The sequence below is a fragment of the Scophthalmus maximus genome, chromosome 12 (genome assembly GCF_022379125.1).
Source record: "Scophthalmus maximus strain ysfricsl-2021 chromosome 12, ASM2237912v1, whole genome shotgun sequence".
Lineage (NCBI taxonomy): Eukaryota > Metazoa > Chordata > Actinopteri > Pleuronectiformes > Scophthalmidae > Scophthalmus > Scophthalmus maximus.
In genome coordinates, this window is record NC_061526.1 from 6,622,627 (window position 1) to 6,640,362 (window position 17,736).

General features: G+C 41.6%; 1 protein-coding gene across 4 annotated transcripts; it reads left to right on the top strand.

Annotated features, from left to right (window-relative positions):
- Positions 1-4,707: 4,707 nt before the first annotated feature.
- Positions 4,708-15,723, top strand: LOC118284488 (kynurenine/alpha-aminoadipate aminotransferase, mitochondrial-like). Of its 4 annotated transcripts, none has more exons than XM_035607220.2 (14): positions 4,708-4,909; positions 7,974-8,044; positions 9,266-9,434; positions 9,827-9,959; positions 10,558-10,632; positions 10,731-10,940; positions 11,488-11,553; positions 11,715-11,800; positions 12,459-12,555; positions 13,546-13,607; positions 13,763-13,827; positions 14,166-14,272; positions 15,216-15,317; positions 15,389-15,723. In XM_035607220.2, the coding sequence occupies exons 1-14, from the start codon at positions 4,845-4,847 to the stop codon at positions 15,428-15,430; spliced, it is 1,350 nt and encodes a 449-aa protein (XP_035463113.1). In that variant the 5' UTR covers positions 4,708-4,844; the 3' UTR covers positions 15,431-15,723. The 4 variants fall into 4 exon arrangements, with proteins under 4 accessions (XP_035463113.1, XP_047191882.1, XP_047191883.1 ...); XM_047335925.1 differs by lacking the exon at positions 4,708-4,909 and adding an exon at positions 4,933-7,031; XM_047335926.1 differs by lacking the exon at positions 7,974-8,044 and having other exon boundaries at positions 9,266-9,430.
- Positions 15,724-17,736: the final 2,013 nt, after the last annotated feature.

A 17,736-nucleotide genomic window follows, 5' to 3' on the forward strand; every position in this document is an offset into this window, starting at 1 on the left:
TTCTGTCTGTTGTGTTTTCCTGTTGTCTTTCGACTATAACCGTAAAACAGGATTCCTCTTGACGAAATAGTTCCGACATAAGGTATTTTGCCCGTTGGTAAGACAAAAGCAGTGGTATGGGTCTAGTATATATATATGTATATATATATATATATATATACATATATTCTTTTTTATAAATTTGTTTTTCTTTTCACCAGCTCATCTTCATCGTGTTGTGAAACCTGCGTGGTCAGCGATAACATACCAGTTCCTGAAGATTGGAAACTGTTTTCTTTCCCTTTGTACAGACTCCCTCCCGACTGTGTGTGAACAACAGTGTGTCCCGAGCGTTTGTGGACAAATGAAACATTCATCTGTGAAGGATAAGGGGATAAGCTGCTTAGGAACCAGGCAATTTGCAACACTTCAAACTCCCCTTCGCTGCAGGAGTAGTACTTAAAAACCCTCTGGTGAAGTACCACATTCAAAATGTACATGCTGATCCCTGTATGTTAAATTCGTTGCTCATTAAAATTAGCCGTAAAATCTACTTTAGTATCTGGAAGAGAATAAAAACTACTAAAATAAGAATAATCCCTGTTTTAAAAGGGTTCAGCTGTTTCTCTTCGGCGAGGCGGATTTCCCAAGTCTGTTTTTTGAGAAGAGCAGCTCACAGCAGTTTAGGTCGTCGCACACAGAGATGCAAACTTCAGCTCTGGACTCATGTCCTGAAATCTCTCCCCCGAACGGCTGAAGGAGTTATGCACATTCTCGCGTTTTTTCAGATGTCGTACTGCATTTTTTGTTCTCGTAGGGTAGGATAAATGTACAGAGCCAGCGAAGTCACGAAAGGCAATATTTGTATTGGCGCTCAAAAGATAAAAAAATTATCTTGTGCACACAGGACAAAAAAATATATATCACATTTCAGGACTTGGGTGGGGGTTTGCACACAATGCAGTGTTTGCGCACAATGTATAATTTTAAATTTCTGGCAATGAAATTGCCAATGAGTTTTGTCAATGAGTTTTTTGCTTCGTACCTGTTAGCTCACTGCTTTTGTTTTTGTACTTTCTGTACGGACAACAAAGACGGTCATCGGTCACTTTGACAGTTGGGTAGTTTTACTGACAAAGTTCAAAGATATGTTTACACATAAACTAAAGCACATCCAGACGGACGCATAGCTTAATGGAGCACTATTGACTCGGGTTATTGACTGTCCGGTGGCAGAGTTAATTTGATTCTTTTAACTCTGGCCTCTGAAGGTCGGTCAGTCATCAACTGTGGCTCGCAAATAATCTGCCAGTACCTGGAAAAACTCTGACCTTGTGTCTATATTTAGATGTGCTTTTGGTTCTGTCTGTATTTTTTCTTCCAGGAATCTTTCTTTTATAATCCATATTGTTCCAAAAGAAACCTGATCAATTTTTAGAGCATTATAGGGCTTAAACCATTATTTGATTGAAACGTTTCTGCCTTCATCTGCTGTAGATAAATATAACGTGCTAATGCACCTGGAAATTGTATTTAAGCCGAAGAGTAAATGTAATTGTTAGAACTCGTACTGTCGTCATTCAATACAATCCAACCTTATTGACATGGTACCTTTCAAATACAATTCAAAGTGCTTTACCAGGTGACTGGAAAAATAACAACATAGGGTATTAAAAGTGAATTAAAGACTCCAATTGAGAAGAAAAACTTGTATCAATCAAACTGTTATTATAATTATTGTGACCTATTAGAAAAAACCCTCACATTAACTATTTTATTAGAGTTTTATTTAAAATATATATATATATAATTTGGTGGAATGATGATTTTAATTTTCTGAGATATATGTTTTTGTGAAAGCACTTTGTGAAGCTACTTCTAAAAGGTGCTGTATAAATAAAATTATTATTATTATCATTAATATTGTAAAAGCATTGATCACTGTCATGTATTCGCCGCCTGTCACGGCAATGCGACTGGGCGATGTTGCCACGCAGCGGTCGGGCAACGCACCGGAAGCTCCATGGTTGAGACATTGTAGCGGAGGATGATGATGCTGCTGCTGCTGATGATGATGATGATGGAGATGCCGGAGAAGAAATAAGCGACAAAAACATCATCGGCTCCGCTGATTCACCACCGAACAAAAGCGCGTCCGAACGACGACGGACAATGATGTGAGTTAGCAAACCGGAAGTTCATTAAAATAGCGATTTGTTGCGCGGTTTTTTTTGTGGGTTTTTTTTTTTGCGCAGCTAACGTCGACGCCGGTTGCCGGACTCGCGCTGTGGAGGAGGAGGACGACGACGACGAGGAGGAGGGTAACGTGTTCCCCGTGTTCTTCTCGACTGTTCAAAATGAATCCGTCGACACACGAAGCTTTCTTTTCCCGTTAAAATGTGTCGAGGACGCTTCGCTACACTCGGTTTCCACACGGGTCCCGTGACATCGACCGACCGCAGTCCAGCACGTAGCCGCGTCCCTCGCCTGGCGACCGTGCGTTGCGTTTAAACTGCGCCGTTTCCCTGCGACGCACACTAGTTCCTGCGGACACATATAATACATGTAACTGTGTATAATCGTTTTGAGAGTATTACGTGACTCGCCCGCGCTAGCTCACTGCGCTATCCCCGCGGGCCCCGACGCGATCCAGCGATTAGACGGAGCCCAACCCCCCTCCTGCACACCGCCGTTACCGGAGAGAAGCAACTGCATACATGCAGTGTTACAGTCAATCTCGCCCGGTCTTCGATACTGTATGACATGTTCCTATTTGTCATGTGATGTAACTGGCGTCAGCTGTGGACGTGTAGTGGCAGATCAGACTGAAGTGCTGTCAGCTAACTATGAGGGAATATGAATATGATCAGTGTGCTTGTGCTCCAGCTGGTTGCCCAATGCAACCACGCAAGAGGAGCAACTAATGCATTGCTTATTTTATGTGGTGGGTCTGTGACAGGACAGCAACATGGTATATTGTCCCCGAAATTATTGCGATAAATAATATTATCATCATTTTATGACCTTTTTTGGGGGGGGATATTGAATCTTGTGAGCTCGCAAGTATATTGGTCCCACTCCATTTGTGTTGCTGCTGAGAGAAATGTTATCCAGAGTGGAGAGTTGCAATCTTAGGCCTCAGGCAAAACAAAGCAAGTTGAAGACACAAAAATACAAAAAAAAATCCATATTTTCTGACATTTTACAGAACAAACCAGTAAAAGATTAATCACACGACAAGGAAAGAAGCAGCAAAACTTTGCTGGGCTGTTGTTGACGTTCATTCTTATGACAACTAACACGCATGTAGACTCAATGGATGTTATTGAGGTCAATAAAAAGGATTGAGTTCAAATTCATGTAATCATACGATAAGTCGATAATGTCATTATTGTGACAGGCCTAGATTCGACAAGTCTAAGTCTAGTGATATTTGCAAGAGTCCAATGTGGTCAAGAGGTGAAAAAAACTGTGAAATCATCCCTTTGTTCCATTTTACAAATAGAATGAAGGTTTCATAAATCAGAAACTATGTTTTAAAGAGTCTTTGGCCTCTCTGTGACAATCCAGTCTGGATTTCACAAGTCTAGTTACAGTGGTTTTCTATGTGGACCTGGTCCAATGTGGTCTAGAGGTGAAAAAAGCTGTGGAATCAGCCTTTTTTGGGGGGTATTTTTACAAATAGAATAAATAAATAAATACATTTGGGAGGAAGTCCTTCGTAAATAATTGCAGGCTTCCTCTTGCCACCCTTAAGGAACTTCATGGATGTCATGTCAGAGCTGCCCACCACAGGGTTAAAAGAAGAGAAACCAAAAAAAGAAAACATCTACCATTTACTCCCTAACACCCTTTTTTTTCTGGTCAAACACATGATTACAGTTTGTAAGTATAGTAGCTTTTAGTTGAGCTATTTCGCTCTAACAGTGTACATACGGCCAAATAACTGAAGTAACTGTAAATGGACCTGTCGATCTGAAGACATGTTGGCATGACTGTTTCCCAAATACTTAAACTATACAATGGAGGGTATTTTTTCCCTCTCAGGACACAAATTGATCATTTTAATATAATGGTTGGCAAGTGGAACCATCCACTGGTGTTGTACTAGTTTATTCATGAGGATAAAACCCTTGAGATAAACCATCACGTTTTTCGAGACAATTTTGCCTCTTTGCATACGAATATCTCAATCATATTTTGGATTAATATCAGTACATCTTTCATCTCTTCTACTCTGCCCTCTCTTCCCAGTTTTGTACCCGCTCTGCTTTGGATCTCTCAATGCTCTTTTGTTTTGTTTCCTTCGCCAGTGACCTGGAGCCAGAATGGCTGGACGACATTCAGAAGAACGGCGAGCTCTTCTACCTGGAGCTGAGCGAGGGCGAAGAGGAGGCAGCGCTGGCCCAGGCGAGCGCCGGTCAAGGCGCGTCCACCAATCACGTGCGCTTCAGCGAGAAGGAGGCGGAGGTGATCACCGAGCAGCACAGGAAGCAGCGGTGCGGCTCACGGGCCAAAGGCGAGCCCGCTCTCAAGAGGCTCGCCAGGATCCTGAGGAGGAAACGCCGGCCGTCGCAGCGCGGAGGCGGAGGAGGAGGAGGGAAAGACGGCGGCAAAGACAACTCGACCCCGGCGTCCATCCTGAAGAACCAGCCGAGCCAGAGGCAGGGCGCCACTGTTCAGCAGCAGCAGCAGCAGCAGCAGCAGCTGAAGGAGGTGTGTGTCTACCTCAACCCCAAACGTCTCGGAGGTGCGTCGACACCCCTCTCCGTCAGCGGAGGCCTGTTGGAGGCTCTGCTGGGGGTGGTGCACCGCCCCTCGTGGAGTAGAGGACACGCAGATCCCGCCGTTGTCACGCGGGATGAATGACTGACCGTCCACGGATTAACACCAAACAGCCCAGCCATCAAATGTGGCCAGATAATAATCGGTAAGCTTCTGAGCAGAGATGTGTGATCAAGCAACTTTTCCCTGTAGTAACCTTTCCTGATTGGGTGATGACACGCATACGCACCCCAGTAGATGGGGGAGGATGTGTCTGAGAAGCGAGAGCTTCGGAGAAACATATTTATTTGGATGAAAATATGTGATAATAAAAATAGTAGAATCTTCAAAAGGAACACAACCGGGAAAAAACGCAGCAGCTAGGATTTCAATAACAGTGAGTCACAACAGCGTTGACTCATTCATTTCCACACACCACACAAATGCACTGCCAAAGCACGAGCTGCAGTTACTACCCCGCACGCCAGCAGCGCTGGGAGCAGGGTTTTGTTTTTGCCCGTGTGAGTGTGTGTGCACGTACAAAATAAGTCAACAATGCATTGATGGATTTTCGCCAGACTTCAAAACACAGCTCATATCACAGTTTCACATTTCATCTGTGCTTTTGAAAACCCACATAGTTCTTGTTAAATATGTGTGTGGGACGTTTTATAGCTGCTTGCTGCTCGTGGCCAAACTCTGAGCAGCATCTGAGTTCAGTATTTGTGAAACTGCTCCGTCGATAAAGCTCTGAGTTCCCCTTTTTTTTGGAAAGTTGTAATCTGTTCCGTTTTGAAAGCTCTGATGTTCGCACGCATTCGCCGTCCGAAACTAACGTCGGGGAGTCCATCGTAGCATGTTCACATTTTAGATAAATGTGGTGCAAAGCTGTGGTTTTTTTTGACCGTAACTCGTTGGAAATCAGTAGTGTCGTTCGTGGTTAGCACGAGCAGGCTAAGCTAACAACACGGAAGTTCTTCTTCTTCTTCTCTGGTGTATGGGGGTCGCAAACCAACGTTTTACGGTGCATAGCGCCACCAACTGTACCGGAGTATGTAACCACAGGCTTCGTAAACTTCAGGTTACATTCGTAGATCAAAATAATATGTATAATTATACTGAAACAAAGACAATCAAAGAAACAAAAAATATATAAGAAAAAAAGGGCATTTTTTTTAATCTTATCACGTAAGATTTTCCTCTCCAAATCATATTTGTCACACCTCAAAATTACATGTTCAACCTTTTCAACTACATTACATTTTGGACACTCTGTCGCCACCCAGCGGCGGCAGACGAACCAAACGTCACACACCTTCGTGGTGCACACAACTCTTAACTAGCAACAGTCAATGACTCGAATATTGATAATAATGTATGTAAAAGAAAAAACGGGGGATAATTTGCTATTTGTAGCGAGTTTCTTTTTAAGGTTAGTAGTTCCTATGTGTAGTTCACGTAACGGAAATTGCTTCTCAGAGCTTATGATTCTTTGAAAATATTTGAAGACTGACCTCTATAAACTCTTATGCGTTCAGGGAATCTACTTTTCATAATTATTTATGCTATTACAAATATTTATTTTATCATTATTTATTTTGCATATTATTTATTTTTTAATTTGTTGACACTTGTTTAATGTATCCTTATGTGCCTTGAATGTTTTAGTAAGGGTTAATATAAAAATCTTAATGCCAAATCTTCTGTATAATGATCTTTGTTCAATTAAAAACAAAACAAAACGTTCACATAACGGACATTTCCCAGGAGCCCCCGCGGCGAACAAACCCACAGTGGCAGTTTAACCTGAAAAAACAGGTGGGGGCACTGGTTTCTGGTCCGCCACTAAAATCAGAGAAGAAGAAGAAGAACAACAACAACATCAACAACATGAAATATGGGACTGAGAGAACACGACTCTATCAAAGAATGAGAAAGCTCAAAATTAAACTGAATATTTTGGACATTTTACAGCAAGATTCACAGAACGAATTCTATAGTCATTTAATACATTACCTCAGGGAAATGAAGGTGTTAGGGAGAATCTAATTGTATTGTACATTTTTGTTTTGTTTTGTTTGGTTTGGTTTGGTTTGGTTTGGATTTGTTTGGTTTGGATTTGTTTTTAGTGATTCAGATCCACATTCCTCACCAGTTGGTGGTGGTAATCGCCATTTCGTTGTTTGCCAACCGCCATAAGAGAAGAAGAAGAAGAAGTAGTAGCAGTAGTAGTAGTAGTAATAGTAGTAGAAGAAGAAGCGGAAGAATATCGAACAGGCGTACGACAGGTGAGTTACAACAGCAGAACGTGGTTAATGGATTCAATAACTTTAATTTATGGAATAATTTCGCTTCCAGGTGTTCACGGTGGTGTCCTGATAAGTTTCGAACCCTGACACTTCCAATCCAACACTGTTTAGTGTGTTGTAAATTAGTGTGTTGTAAATTATTGTGTTGTAAATTAGTGCAACCCTTAAAAAATACACTCCTCTGATAAAACAGGATTTCTGTTTTTGTAAAAACCTTAAAAAGAAGTGCCAGGAATGAACTGCGTTGATTTCCCTGTCATGTCGCCTTTAGTGACACATTGTCAGTTAAAATCAAAATGAAAAGTTCACTGTTCTGGATCAACTGGTTAGGTCACAGAGTCACAGAACTTGAATTTCCTCCCATGTAGTTAAAAAAAACAAACAACATAAAGAGATGCCATAAAAAAAAAAAAAATATATATATATATATATATACTGGCTCTGTGGTTGTATTAGACTAGTTAAACTTAGAGCTGCAGCAGTTAATCATAATTAGTAATCGACGAGTAAAATAATCGCCAACTATTTTTTGATAACTGATTAATTGGTGCAAGTCGTTTTTGCGGGAGGAGAAAAAAGTCCACAGTTCTCTGATTTCAGCTTCTTACATATGTTCTGGTTTCTCTGCTCCTCAGTGACAGTGAACTAAATATCTTTGGTGTGCCGGCAAAACAAAACATCATCGTGAGGTTTTTGGGGAAACGCAATTGACACTTTTCAGCATTTTTTATTATTATTATTTTTTACGGAATAAACGATAATGAAAAATAAAGAGCCGGACCGATATGGATTTTTGGGGGCCGATGTCGATATTAGAGAGTACAAGATTTCCGAAATCGGTATCGACAACAGGTGGATGAGCGCATTGCAAACACACCCAAACCATTTCTCTGTCACTTTATATTTAATTTTTTTTTGCAGAATCATGAATTACGCACGGTTTCTGACGGCTGTCAGTGCGGCCAGGAAACCCTCTCCCATCATGATGCTGAGTGAGTATTTCTGATGGTGCATCGCTCCTGCTTTGATGAAAATGAGTGGGTTCTTTTTTATAAGAATCCATTGGATTACAAAAATAATGTAATCTAATCTGAATACTTTTGGATTACTTCAAAATCAAACATTGAAATTATTGCACCTTAAGGGGGAAAAAATGTACTGAACCGCAAAAGAATTTGAGTTCCACACATAAATATTTCAAACTGTTGAAACATCAAAAAAAAATTCAATGCAAATACAATTAATTAAGCATATTCTTCAGTGTTTACAAAACAAACACAAAAAAGCATTATCATTATCTATAAATCATAGAAGTCAAATATGACATTACCAAAACTGGCTACCTGAGAGTGTGTATTGGTGAGTAATGAAATACAGTAATATGTTGTTGTTGTTGTTTTGGACAGTGGTTTTGAAATTGTCATATTAAAAAAAAACATCAAAATTGACACATTTTTCACATGTAATCTGGTCTAATTATAGTTACATAATTTTGTAATCTGATTACGTAATCTACATGACATGTAATCCGTAACTACCCAACCATGGCGGTCATGTCTTCAGCCTTTATTTATGATTCATGATTTAAAATGATTTTGCTGCTTTTCTTTGTCTCTTGTGTCTCGGTGAACTGAAGATCTGACTTTGTGACCGTTTATACGAAAAAACATGTTTTGAGGACATAATAACAGGCCTTTTTCTTCTTCTTACAATTCCATACATTTAACACAGTGATTTATGGACACATATGCAACAGTATTGGCCAAAATAATAAATGTGTTAAGAGCAGATTTTGACTCTCAGTCCGTTCAGATTGTGCTTCAGGGCGGCAGAGTCCCAAAGTAATTTTCAGTCAAATTAGCACAAACTAGCACAGCCTGTTCAGCTGTGAGTGACTATACAGGGTCCTCTGGAGAACTGGGGTGAAAGATAAAGCTGTGATGAATGAGAATGAAAAGTTGGAAGTGTTTTTTTATTCCCTCATATGAAAACATCACAACCTGGAACGTGTCATCACTGTCACAGCAGCTTCTTGGTGATTGTCTCTGCCTCATCACCTGCACTAAACCTGTCAAACACGAAGATACAGTCTCTGAACTGCTACGACACACAGTTGACACACATCTAAAATGAAATAAAAACCTGAAACAAATTCAAAACAAACAGCTGAAGCCTCCGTCAAGTCATCCCTCAATCTTTCTGTGTTCTCGAAGCGGAGCTGCAGATGCGGTCGCCCCCGACCCTGATCTCTCTGGCCGGAGGATTGCCGAACCCCAACACCTTCCCCTTCGAGTCGGCGTCCATCACGGTGACGAACGGACAGACGGTCACCTTCGACGCGGCGACGATGAAGAGGGCCCTGCAGTACTCCTCCTCAAGTGGGTGAGAGACGGAGACGGGAATCCCACATCCACACGGACAGAGATGTTAAAATGTATCGATAACTTCAAAATACACAGAGTTTTAATGGAAATGCATCTTATCGACCGCACTTTGGGATTTGAGATAGAAAGAAGTAAATACTGTATAAACTTGTCCTTTAAAAAAGTATATATCTTACTTTTACTTCAAGCTACACCAGACTAACGGGTTTCCAGCAGAGTGTGCGGAGGTTATCTTTTTATAACCTCCTCTGTAAACAAGTGAGTCGCTTCGACGACTGATTTGTTGACTTTGAGTAATCAGCGATTAGAGATTATCTCACACCATATCTACCGTTATCTATGAGTGTCACCTGTTATTACAGTGTGATCTATGTGTCCATCCCTACGTAGGATCCCCGAGCTGCTGACGTGGATGAAGAACCTGCAGAAGGACCTCCACAACCCCCCGACCGCCGCCTACACCCCCGAGAAAGGCCAGATGGACATGTGTGTGACGACGGGGAGCCAGGAGGGGCTCTGCAAGGTACTGACAGCGCCAGCTGCCATTCTGCGCTCTACTCTCATTCATGCTGTTGTTACGGGGCCACGTCACATACAGCAGTTGGTGTCAGTCATTTTCTGTTTTGGGGTTCCTGAAAACCCAGGGAACCTTTTACCTCTTTGAAAATGTTGTTATCCTAATTGCCTGTAATTAGGGACCGAGCCACTGCCAAGTCAGCAGGGAATTGTTATTACTATTATTACGCAAACTAATCGCAAATTTTGAGGGCCTGAACGTGCTTGAGAAGAATGTTGATATTTTAGGGGTCGCGGGCTCATTGGCGTGCCAAAATGACTCCATAGAGCCCGTTGCCACATTTCTCCCTGCTTTAACTTTGATGTATATGAACAAAAGATTGGTAGGCACGTGTATCACGTGACAAAGACCTTCAAAAAAGCCCCCCCCGCCATTACTGACGACCAACAGGAAGTCGTCCATTTTATTTTAGTGAGCCAATTTAGGCGCATTTTGGACATTTTCGCACGTCACACTTTAACAAACTCCTCATACAGATTTCATTAGAAGTGTGAATGCCCAAGATCCGGCGCGTGTGTGTGTTCACTGTTATTGGGGTTTTCAGGTGTTTGAGATGTTGGTCAACCCTGGAGACAACGTTCTGCTGGATGCGCCCACGTATTCGGGCACACTGGCAGCGGTGAGAACTGTCAATTTCCAAATTTATATGTATATATTTATACCGACAGACTTACAGTAAATTCGAGCTGCTTTAACCTTTTTGATTTGTGCTCCTAGCTTCAGCCGCTCAGTTGCAACCTGATCAACGTTCCCAGCGACCAGCACGGCATCATACCCACCGCCCTGAAGGAGGTCTTGTCTCGGTGGGACCCGTCGGAGGTGCACGAGCCCGGCAGCACCGCTCCCAGATTCCTCTACACCATCCCCAATGGAGGAAACCCCACCGGTGCCTCCATGACGGCTCAGAGGAAGAAAGACGTGTATGAGGTGCGTCTCCTCAGTCAGATTTACAGTGCACCCGGCAAGTATTCACAGCCCTTCACTTTTTTCCACATTTGGAGATGGAAGCCACTCCTCAGTAAGAGGCACATGACAGCCCGCATGGAGTTTGCCACAAGGCGACTGAAGAACTGAAGGAAACAAAATTCTCTGGCCTGATGAAACAAAGATTCAACTCTTTGGCCTGAATGCCAAGCGTCATGTCTGGAGGAAACCAGGCACCGCTCATCACCTGGCCAATACCATCAGGCAGGAACTGGGAGACTAGTCAGGATCGAGGGAAAGATGAATGCAGCAATGTACAGACACATCCTTGATGAAAACCTGCAAATGAATTTAATCCATTTTGGAATTAGGCTTTAACATAACAAGATGTGGGAAAAAGTGAAGCGCTGTGAATACTTTCCCGGATGCACTGTATGAGAAGCCACGGGGGAAAGGCCGACTCCCTCTAATTAGAGCTTGTTGTGAGGCTGATTTCCCTGAAGATTCACGCTGTCGTTTTCTATAAACGTCCTCTGGTCTCTTTTAATAGCTGGCCAGGCAGTACGACATGCTCATCATCGAGGACGACCCGTACTATTTCCTGCAGTTTGACAAGGTACGAGGAAAAACAGAGTTCACCCACCTCCTCTGTTTGTCAAAATGTACTTTTACATGACATTAAATCTTTAGAACAGTTGAGTTGTCTCCTTTTTATTGTTACTTCATACTCTGATCTTAGCAATTGTGATTCCTGTTCTGTGTTTCTTTTTATTTTAGCAACCGTGGACTCCCACGTTCCTCTCCATGGACGTCGACGGGAGGATCATCAGGACAGACTCTTTCTCTAAGATCTTGTCTTCGGGGTGAGTATCGTGTGTGTGTGTGTGTGTGTGTGTGTGTGTGTGTGTGTGTGTGTGTGTGTGTGTGTGTGTGTGTGTGTGTGTGTGTGTGTGTGTGTGTGTGTGTGTGTGTGTGTGTGTGTGTGTGTGTGTGTGTGTGTGTTGCTGATCATTGTGGATGAGAATTAATATTATTATAAGTTGTGTGCAAAGTTTTTAACCATTACTATCACACACACATTACAGCCATACGTCCTTCACATCTTAGTCACGTTAAACTACATGATCACACTTACAGATATAAAGAAGAAAGATCTTGATTTGTTTGATGAAGTAAAACTGTAGGAATTAAGAATCTGCGTTTATTAATTTAATCTTATCTTTGTTAGTTGCTGTTCGAATTTAGACCATTTTTCCATGACAGAACATGCAACATTAATAAACCACAAAGAGCCACATAAGAACGTACAACAATGTGCAAAGTCAGCGTATAAAAGCTTTAGAGACACATGCAAGTTGATTTTTGTGTGTTAATGTTTTCTAGGTTGTGGGGTTTAATGTTTTAAGTAATGTCCAGTTTAATATTACACATGATCCTGTGCGGGAGATGTATGTATGTATGTATTACTGCACCAGAACGTTTATGTCTTTGAATCCTTTTTATTTATTTGTTTTGCTCCAGACTGAGGATCGGTTTTGTGACGGGTCCCAAGCCGCTGGTGGAGCGAGTGGTGCTGCACATCCAGGCCTCGACGATGCACACCAGCACCTTCACGCAGGTGAGTACAAACCTTGTCACGTGACACCACCACGTCCTGCTCTTTTCACTAAATAAACATCCGGCACTCTTGCAAACCTGCTCCCTGCTGGTGTCTGATATTCATCCCGTGTGGCAGACTCCATCTTGGTCGCACGCAAATGGGAAAAAAAAAGAAATAAGTACTGCACCAAGCAGACATCCATGCAGCGGTAAGCATAGAGCAGGGGAGGCTATGTTATGTTAAATGTCTGTACCCGTTATACAAGCCACAGTTAAACCAACACGTCAACAACTCACGCTGCCTTTACGTGCTAGTCGGAAGATCCTACTTCCCACTTGTGGAATCGGAATAACTAGAATGTCACGTTCAAGTGCTTTGTTGTCGGGACAAATTGGGAAAAAATGGCGAAATGGCTCATGTAATAATCGACTGTAGTCCATTTGTTAGGGATCGAACGATAAATAGCATTGGTCTATATCAAGTTGCGTGTCCATAAATTAAAGATTCAAATTTTGTACACAAGCAAAGAATTAGGTACCATCAATTACGTCACCCCAACTCTGGAACTCCGGTTTCCCACTCGTAATTACGAGTTTCCAAGTCTGCTTATCGAATTTCCCATAATTCCGATACCACGCGAAGGCAGCATCAAACTCACCAGAGGGAAAAAGTCGAACGTTGTCATTCATGCCACCGCCAGGCCAAACGAGCCGTCCTGTGGTGCGTCTTGATTAGCAGCAGCCGAAGAGAAGGTTTTAATAAGTATGAAGAGGGGGGATTCATTAGGAATATGCTGCCTCTAATCTGGACAAGCATGTTGGCAGTAACTCAGAAATGCACACGTGCTTGTTCACTTTTTTTCCATTTATTTATGTGACGTCAGATCTGAAACATGGAACGGGCCAAAATTAACAAAGAAGGAAAGAAGGGTGTGTCACACAAATACAAATGTGATATCCACAGGACAATGATTTCACAATACAAAAAACATCTCCTGCATCTTTCCAGCTCATGGTGTCTCAGCTGCTGCACAGCTGGGGCCGGGAGGGCTTCCTCCAGCACATAGACAGGTACGTCCCCTCCAGCGATTACCGCCGCACAGCCACAACTGCTCTGCCTGACTGGTTCGACTGGTCACTTGTGGTGATTTCAGTGCAAGATAAATAACACAGCCAGTCCTGCGGTGATGTATGGAACTGTTTTTTTTTTTGTTTGTCTTACACAGGTTGATTGAGTTTTACAGGAAACAACGTGACGCCATGATCACCTCTGCAGACAGATGGCTCAAAGGTTTGTGGACATTAGCAATGGATTGTGTTTAAAAACCGGATAAACCCAAATCTGGGTGCTGGGTGGGAGCTGATGTGGACGGAGCAGATGGCCACCACTGTGACTGAGCCAGACGTTTTGTATAGAGCTGTCAATCAAGCAAATCCACTCCAATAGAGATCTTCTTTTTTCTGGGTTAAAAGGCGTCTTGTGGGGTTTTGAAATAGTAGCTATACTGTTTATACATATGTGAATTTAGTGGCTCTGTTTCTTTCTGACTGCTGAGTCAGAAAACACACACCCAGGCTTTCCTTTCCCCCCCAATTTGCTTATGTGTGTTTACGTCCGTGTGTCTGTAGATGTAGCAGAGTGGCACGCCCCGTCAGCAGGCATGTTCCTGTGGATCAAACTAAAGGGCATCAGCGACACCCAGAAGCTCATCATGGAGAAGGCGTTGGAGAAAGAGGTCAGAATCCACACAGACACACAAACACCCGAACATACGATCCTGTGATTTGACTCTAGTCCTCCAGGTTTAAAAAAACCACACACGCCCCTGCTCGCCTCTGATGTGCAAATAGCAGGTACCCAGAATGCACTGTGAGCACATGTTTTGTGCCAGGGGTGAGGGAGATTCTCTGTGTGAATAGAGAGAGTGACGGTGCACGAGAAGCAGCCTTTGTTCACAGTGCGAGTGGGTTTAGCAACTCAATGTCTCCCACCTACACACACAGATACACACTGAATGACTGTACTGTAAATCCCTGATAGAAAAAAGCTGAATAGACAGTTAGTTTTTTTGTTCCAGATCTCCGCACAGTCGTCGTAGCAGTTTCTCTCCTCTGAGGCCTGGATATTTAAAACCTCCTCACAGCAACAACACTTTGAATCTGTCATGAATTCACAAAGAGAACCCTGTTCATGCTTTATCTGTCCCACCATTCAATGCTGACATTATTTGTCTATTTCAAGGAGCAGTATGTCGGAAAGATGTTAAAAAGGAATAGTTTGACGTTTTTGAAAAAAATACTATATAGATATATCTATATATATATATATAATGTGAAGCTGCAGCCAGTTGGCTGAGCTGAGCATAAGGAGTGGAAACAGGGGGAACCAGCTAGCCTGCACTGTCTGATGAAAAAAAATATAACCAGCTCACTAATCAACATTTTATATTTTATTTGTCTAATCTGTACAAAAAGACTCAGAAAATCAAGATCAAGTTTTGTTTCATTTGTGTTGTCTCGAAACCGAAATGTACAAGACCCAGTACAATCAGCTGCAGATAATAAAAAAAAAAACTAAGGCCGGCTCTGTTCTCACGACTTGTATGAAAAGATCAACTGTGGAGAAAAAGAGGAAAACGTGAAAGGAAAAGCTGAATAACGTGTGTCTTTGTGCTAAAGGTGCTGCTGGTTCCCGGAGGCGTCTTCATGATCAACAGTAACGAGGCCTGCGCCTACATCAGAGCCGCCTTTTCTCTCTCCTCGCCAGAACAAATGGATGAGGTACACACGGACACACGGACACACGGACACACTCCATAACTGACGCTAATCTCTCACAATTCTTTCAACAGGGATTCCGGAGACTCTCTTCACTCATCAAAGAATCCTTATGATGACTATGATATTGTTTAAATTTTTCAAGCTTACTGTTGCGTTTGAATATATTTTTAATATATATATATATATTCAGTCATATACATCTAAACCAGTCAAATGTTTGTTTGGCTGAAATGTCCATTCAACATGATGGCGACACTCCTGAGAGACGCTTAGGAGCAATGAAGAAAAGAAAAAAAATGAATCATCGCATTGTAAAGTTCATAATTTGCTTCTCTGTCATTGCACTACACAGTGGAGATGTTTTTATCTTTGATGTACAACAAGTAAAAAAAAAGCTTTTGAATTATTCTGTCTGTTGTGTTTTCCTGTTGTCTTTCGACTATAACCGTAAAACAGGATTCCTCTTGACGAAATAGTTCCGACATAAGGTATTTTGCCCGTTGGTAAGACAAAAGCAGTGGTATGGGTCTAGTATATATATATATATATATATATATATATATATACATATATTCTTTTTTATAAATTTGTTTTTCTTTTCACCAGCTCATCTTCATCGTGTTGTGAAACCTGCGTGGTCAGCGATAACATACCAGTTCCTGAAGATTGGAAACTGTTTTCTTTCCCTTTGTACAGACTCCCTCCCGACTGTGTGTGAACAACAGTGTGTCCCGAGCGTTTGTGGACAAATGAAACATTCATCTGTGAAGGATAAGGGGATAAGCTGCTTAGGAACCAGGCAATTTGCAACACTTCAAACTCCCCTTCGCTGCAGGAGTAGTACTTAAAAACCCTCTGGTGAAGTACCACATTCAAAATGTACATGCTGATCCCTGTATGTTAAATTCGTTGCTCATTAAAATTAGCCGTAAAATCTACTTTAGTATCTGGAAGAGAATAAAAACTACTAAAATAAGAATAATCCCTGTTTTAAAAGGGTTCAGCTGTTTCTCTTCGGCGAGGCGGATTTCCCAAGTCTGTTTTTTGAGAAGAGCAGCTCACAGCAGTTTAGGTCGTCGCACACAGAGATGCAAACTTCAGCTCTGGACTCATGTCCTGAAATCTCTCCCCCGAACGGCTGAAGGATTTATGCACATTCTCGCGTTTTTTCAGATGTCGTACTGCATTTTTTGTTCTCGTAGGGTAGGATAAATGTACAGAGCCAGCGAAGTCACGAAAGGCAATATTTGTATTGGCGCTCAAAAGATAAAAAAATTATCTTGTGCACACAGGACAAAAAAATATATATCACATTTCAGGACTTGGGTGGGGGTTTGCACACAATGCAGTGTTTGCGCACAATGTATAATTTTAAATTTCTGGCAATGAAATTGCCAATGAGTTTTGTCAATGAGTTTTTTGCTTCGTACCTGTTAGCTCACTGCTTTTGTTTTTGTACTTTCTGTACGGACAACAAAGACGGTCATCGGTCACTTTGACAGTTGGGTAGTTTTACTGACAAAGTTCAAAGATATGTTTACACATAAACTAAAGCACATCCAGACGGACGCATAGCTTAATGGAGCACTATTGACTCGGGTTATTGACTGTCCGGTGGCAGAGTTAATTTGATTCTTTTAACTCTGGCCTCTGAAGGTCGGTCAGTCATCAACTGTGGCTCGCAAATAATCTGCCAGTACCTGGAAAAACTCTGACCTTGTGTCTATATTTAGATGTGCTTTTGGTTCTGTCTGTATTTTTTCTTCCAGGAATCTTTCTTTTATAATCCATATTGTTCCAAAAGAAACCTGATCAATTTTTAGAGCATTATAGGGCTTAAACCATTATTTGATTGAAACGTTTCTGCCTTCATCTGCTGTAGATAAATATAACGTGCTAATGCACCTGGAAATTGTATTTAAGCCGAAGAGTAAATGTAATTGTTAGAACTCGTACTGTCGTCATTCAATACAATCCAACCTTATTGACATGGTACCTTTCAAATACAATTCAAAGTGCTTTACCAGGTGACTGGAAAAATAACAACATAGGGTATTAAAAGTGAATTAAAGACTCCAATTGAGAAGAAAAACTTGTATCAATCAAACTGTTATTATAATTATTGTGACCTATTAGAAAAAACCCTCACATTAACTATTTTATTAGAGTTTTATTTAAAAAATATATATATATAATTTGGTGGAATGATGATTTTAATTTTCTGAGATATATGTTTTTGTGAAAGCACTTTGTGAAGCTACTTCTAAAAGGTGCTGTATAAATAAAATTATTATTATTATCATTAATATTGTAAAAGCATTGATCACTGTCATGTATTCGCCGCCTGTCACGGCAATGCGACTGGGCGATGTTGCCACGCAGCGGTCGGGCAACGCACCGGAAGCTCCATGGTTGAGAC

Coding starts and splice junctions, on each gene's coding strand:
- LOC118284488 (XM_035607220.2), top strand. CDS start 4,845: ATGACTGACCGTCCACGGATTAACACCAAACAGCCCAGCCATCAAATG. Junction 9,960..10,557: donor GCCAGGAGGGGCTCTGCAAG/GTACTGACAGCG, acceptor TGGGGTTTTCAG/GTGTTTGAGATGTTGGTCAA. Junction 11,554..11,714: donor ATTTCCTGCAGTTTGACAAG/GTACGAGGAAAA, acceptor TTTTTATTTTAG/CAACCGTGGACTCCCACGTT.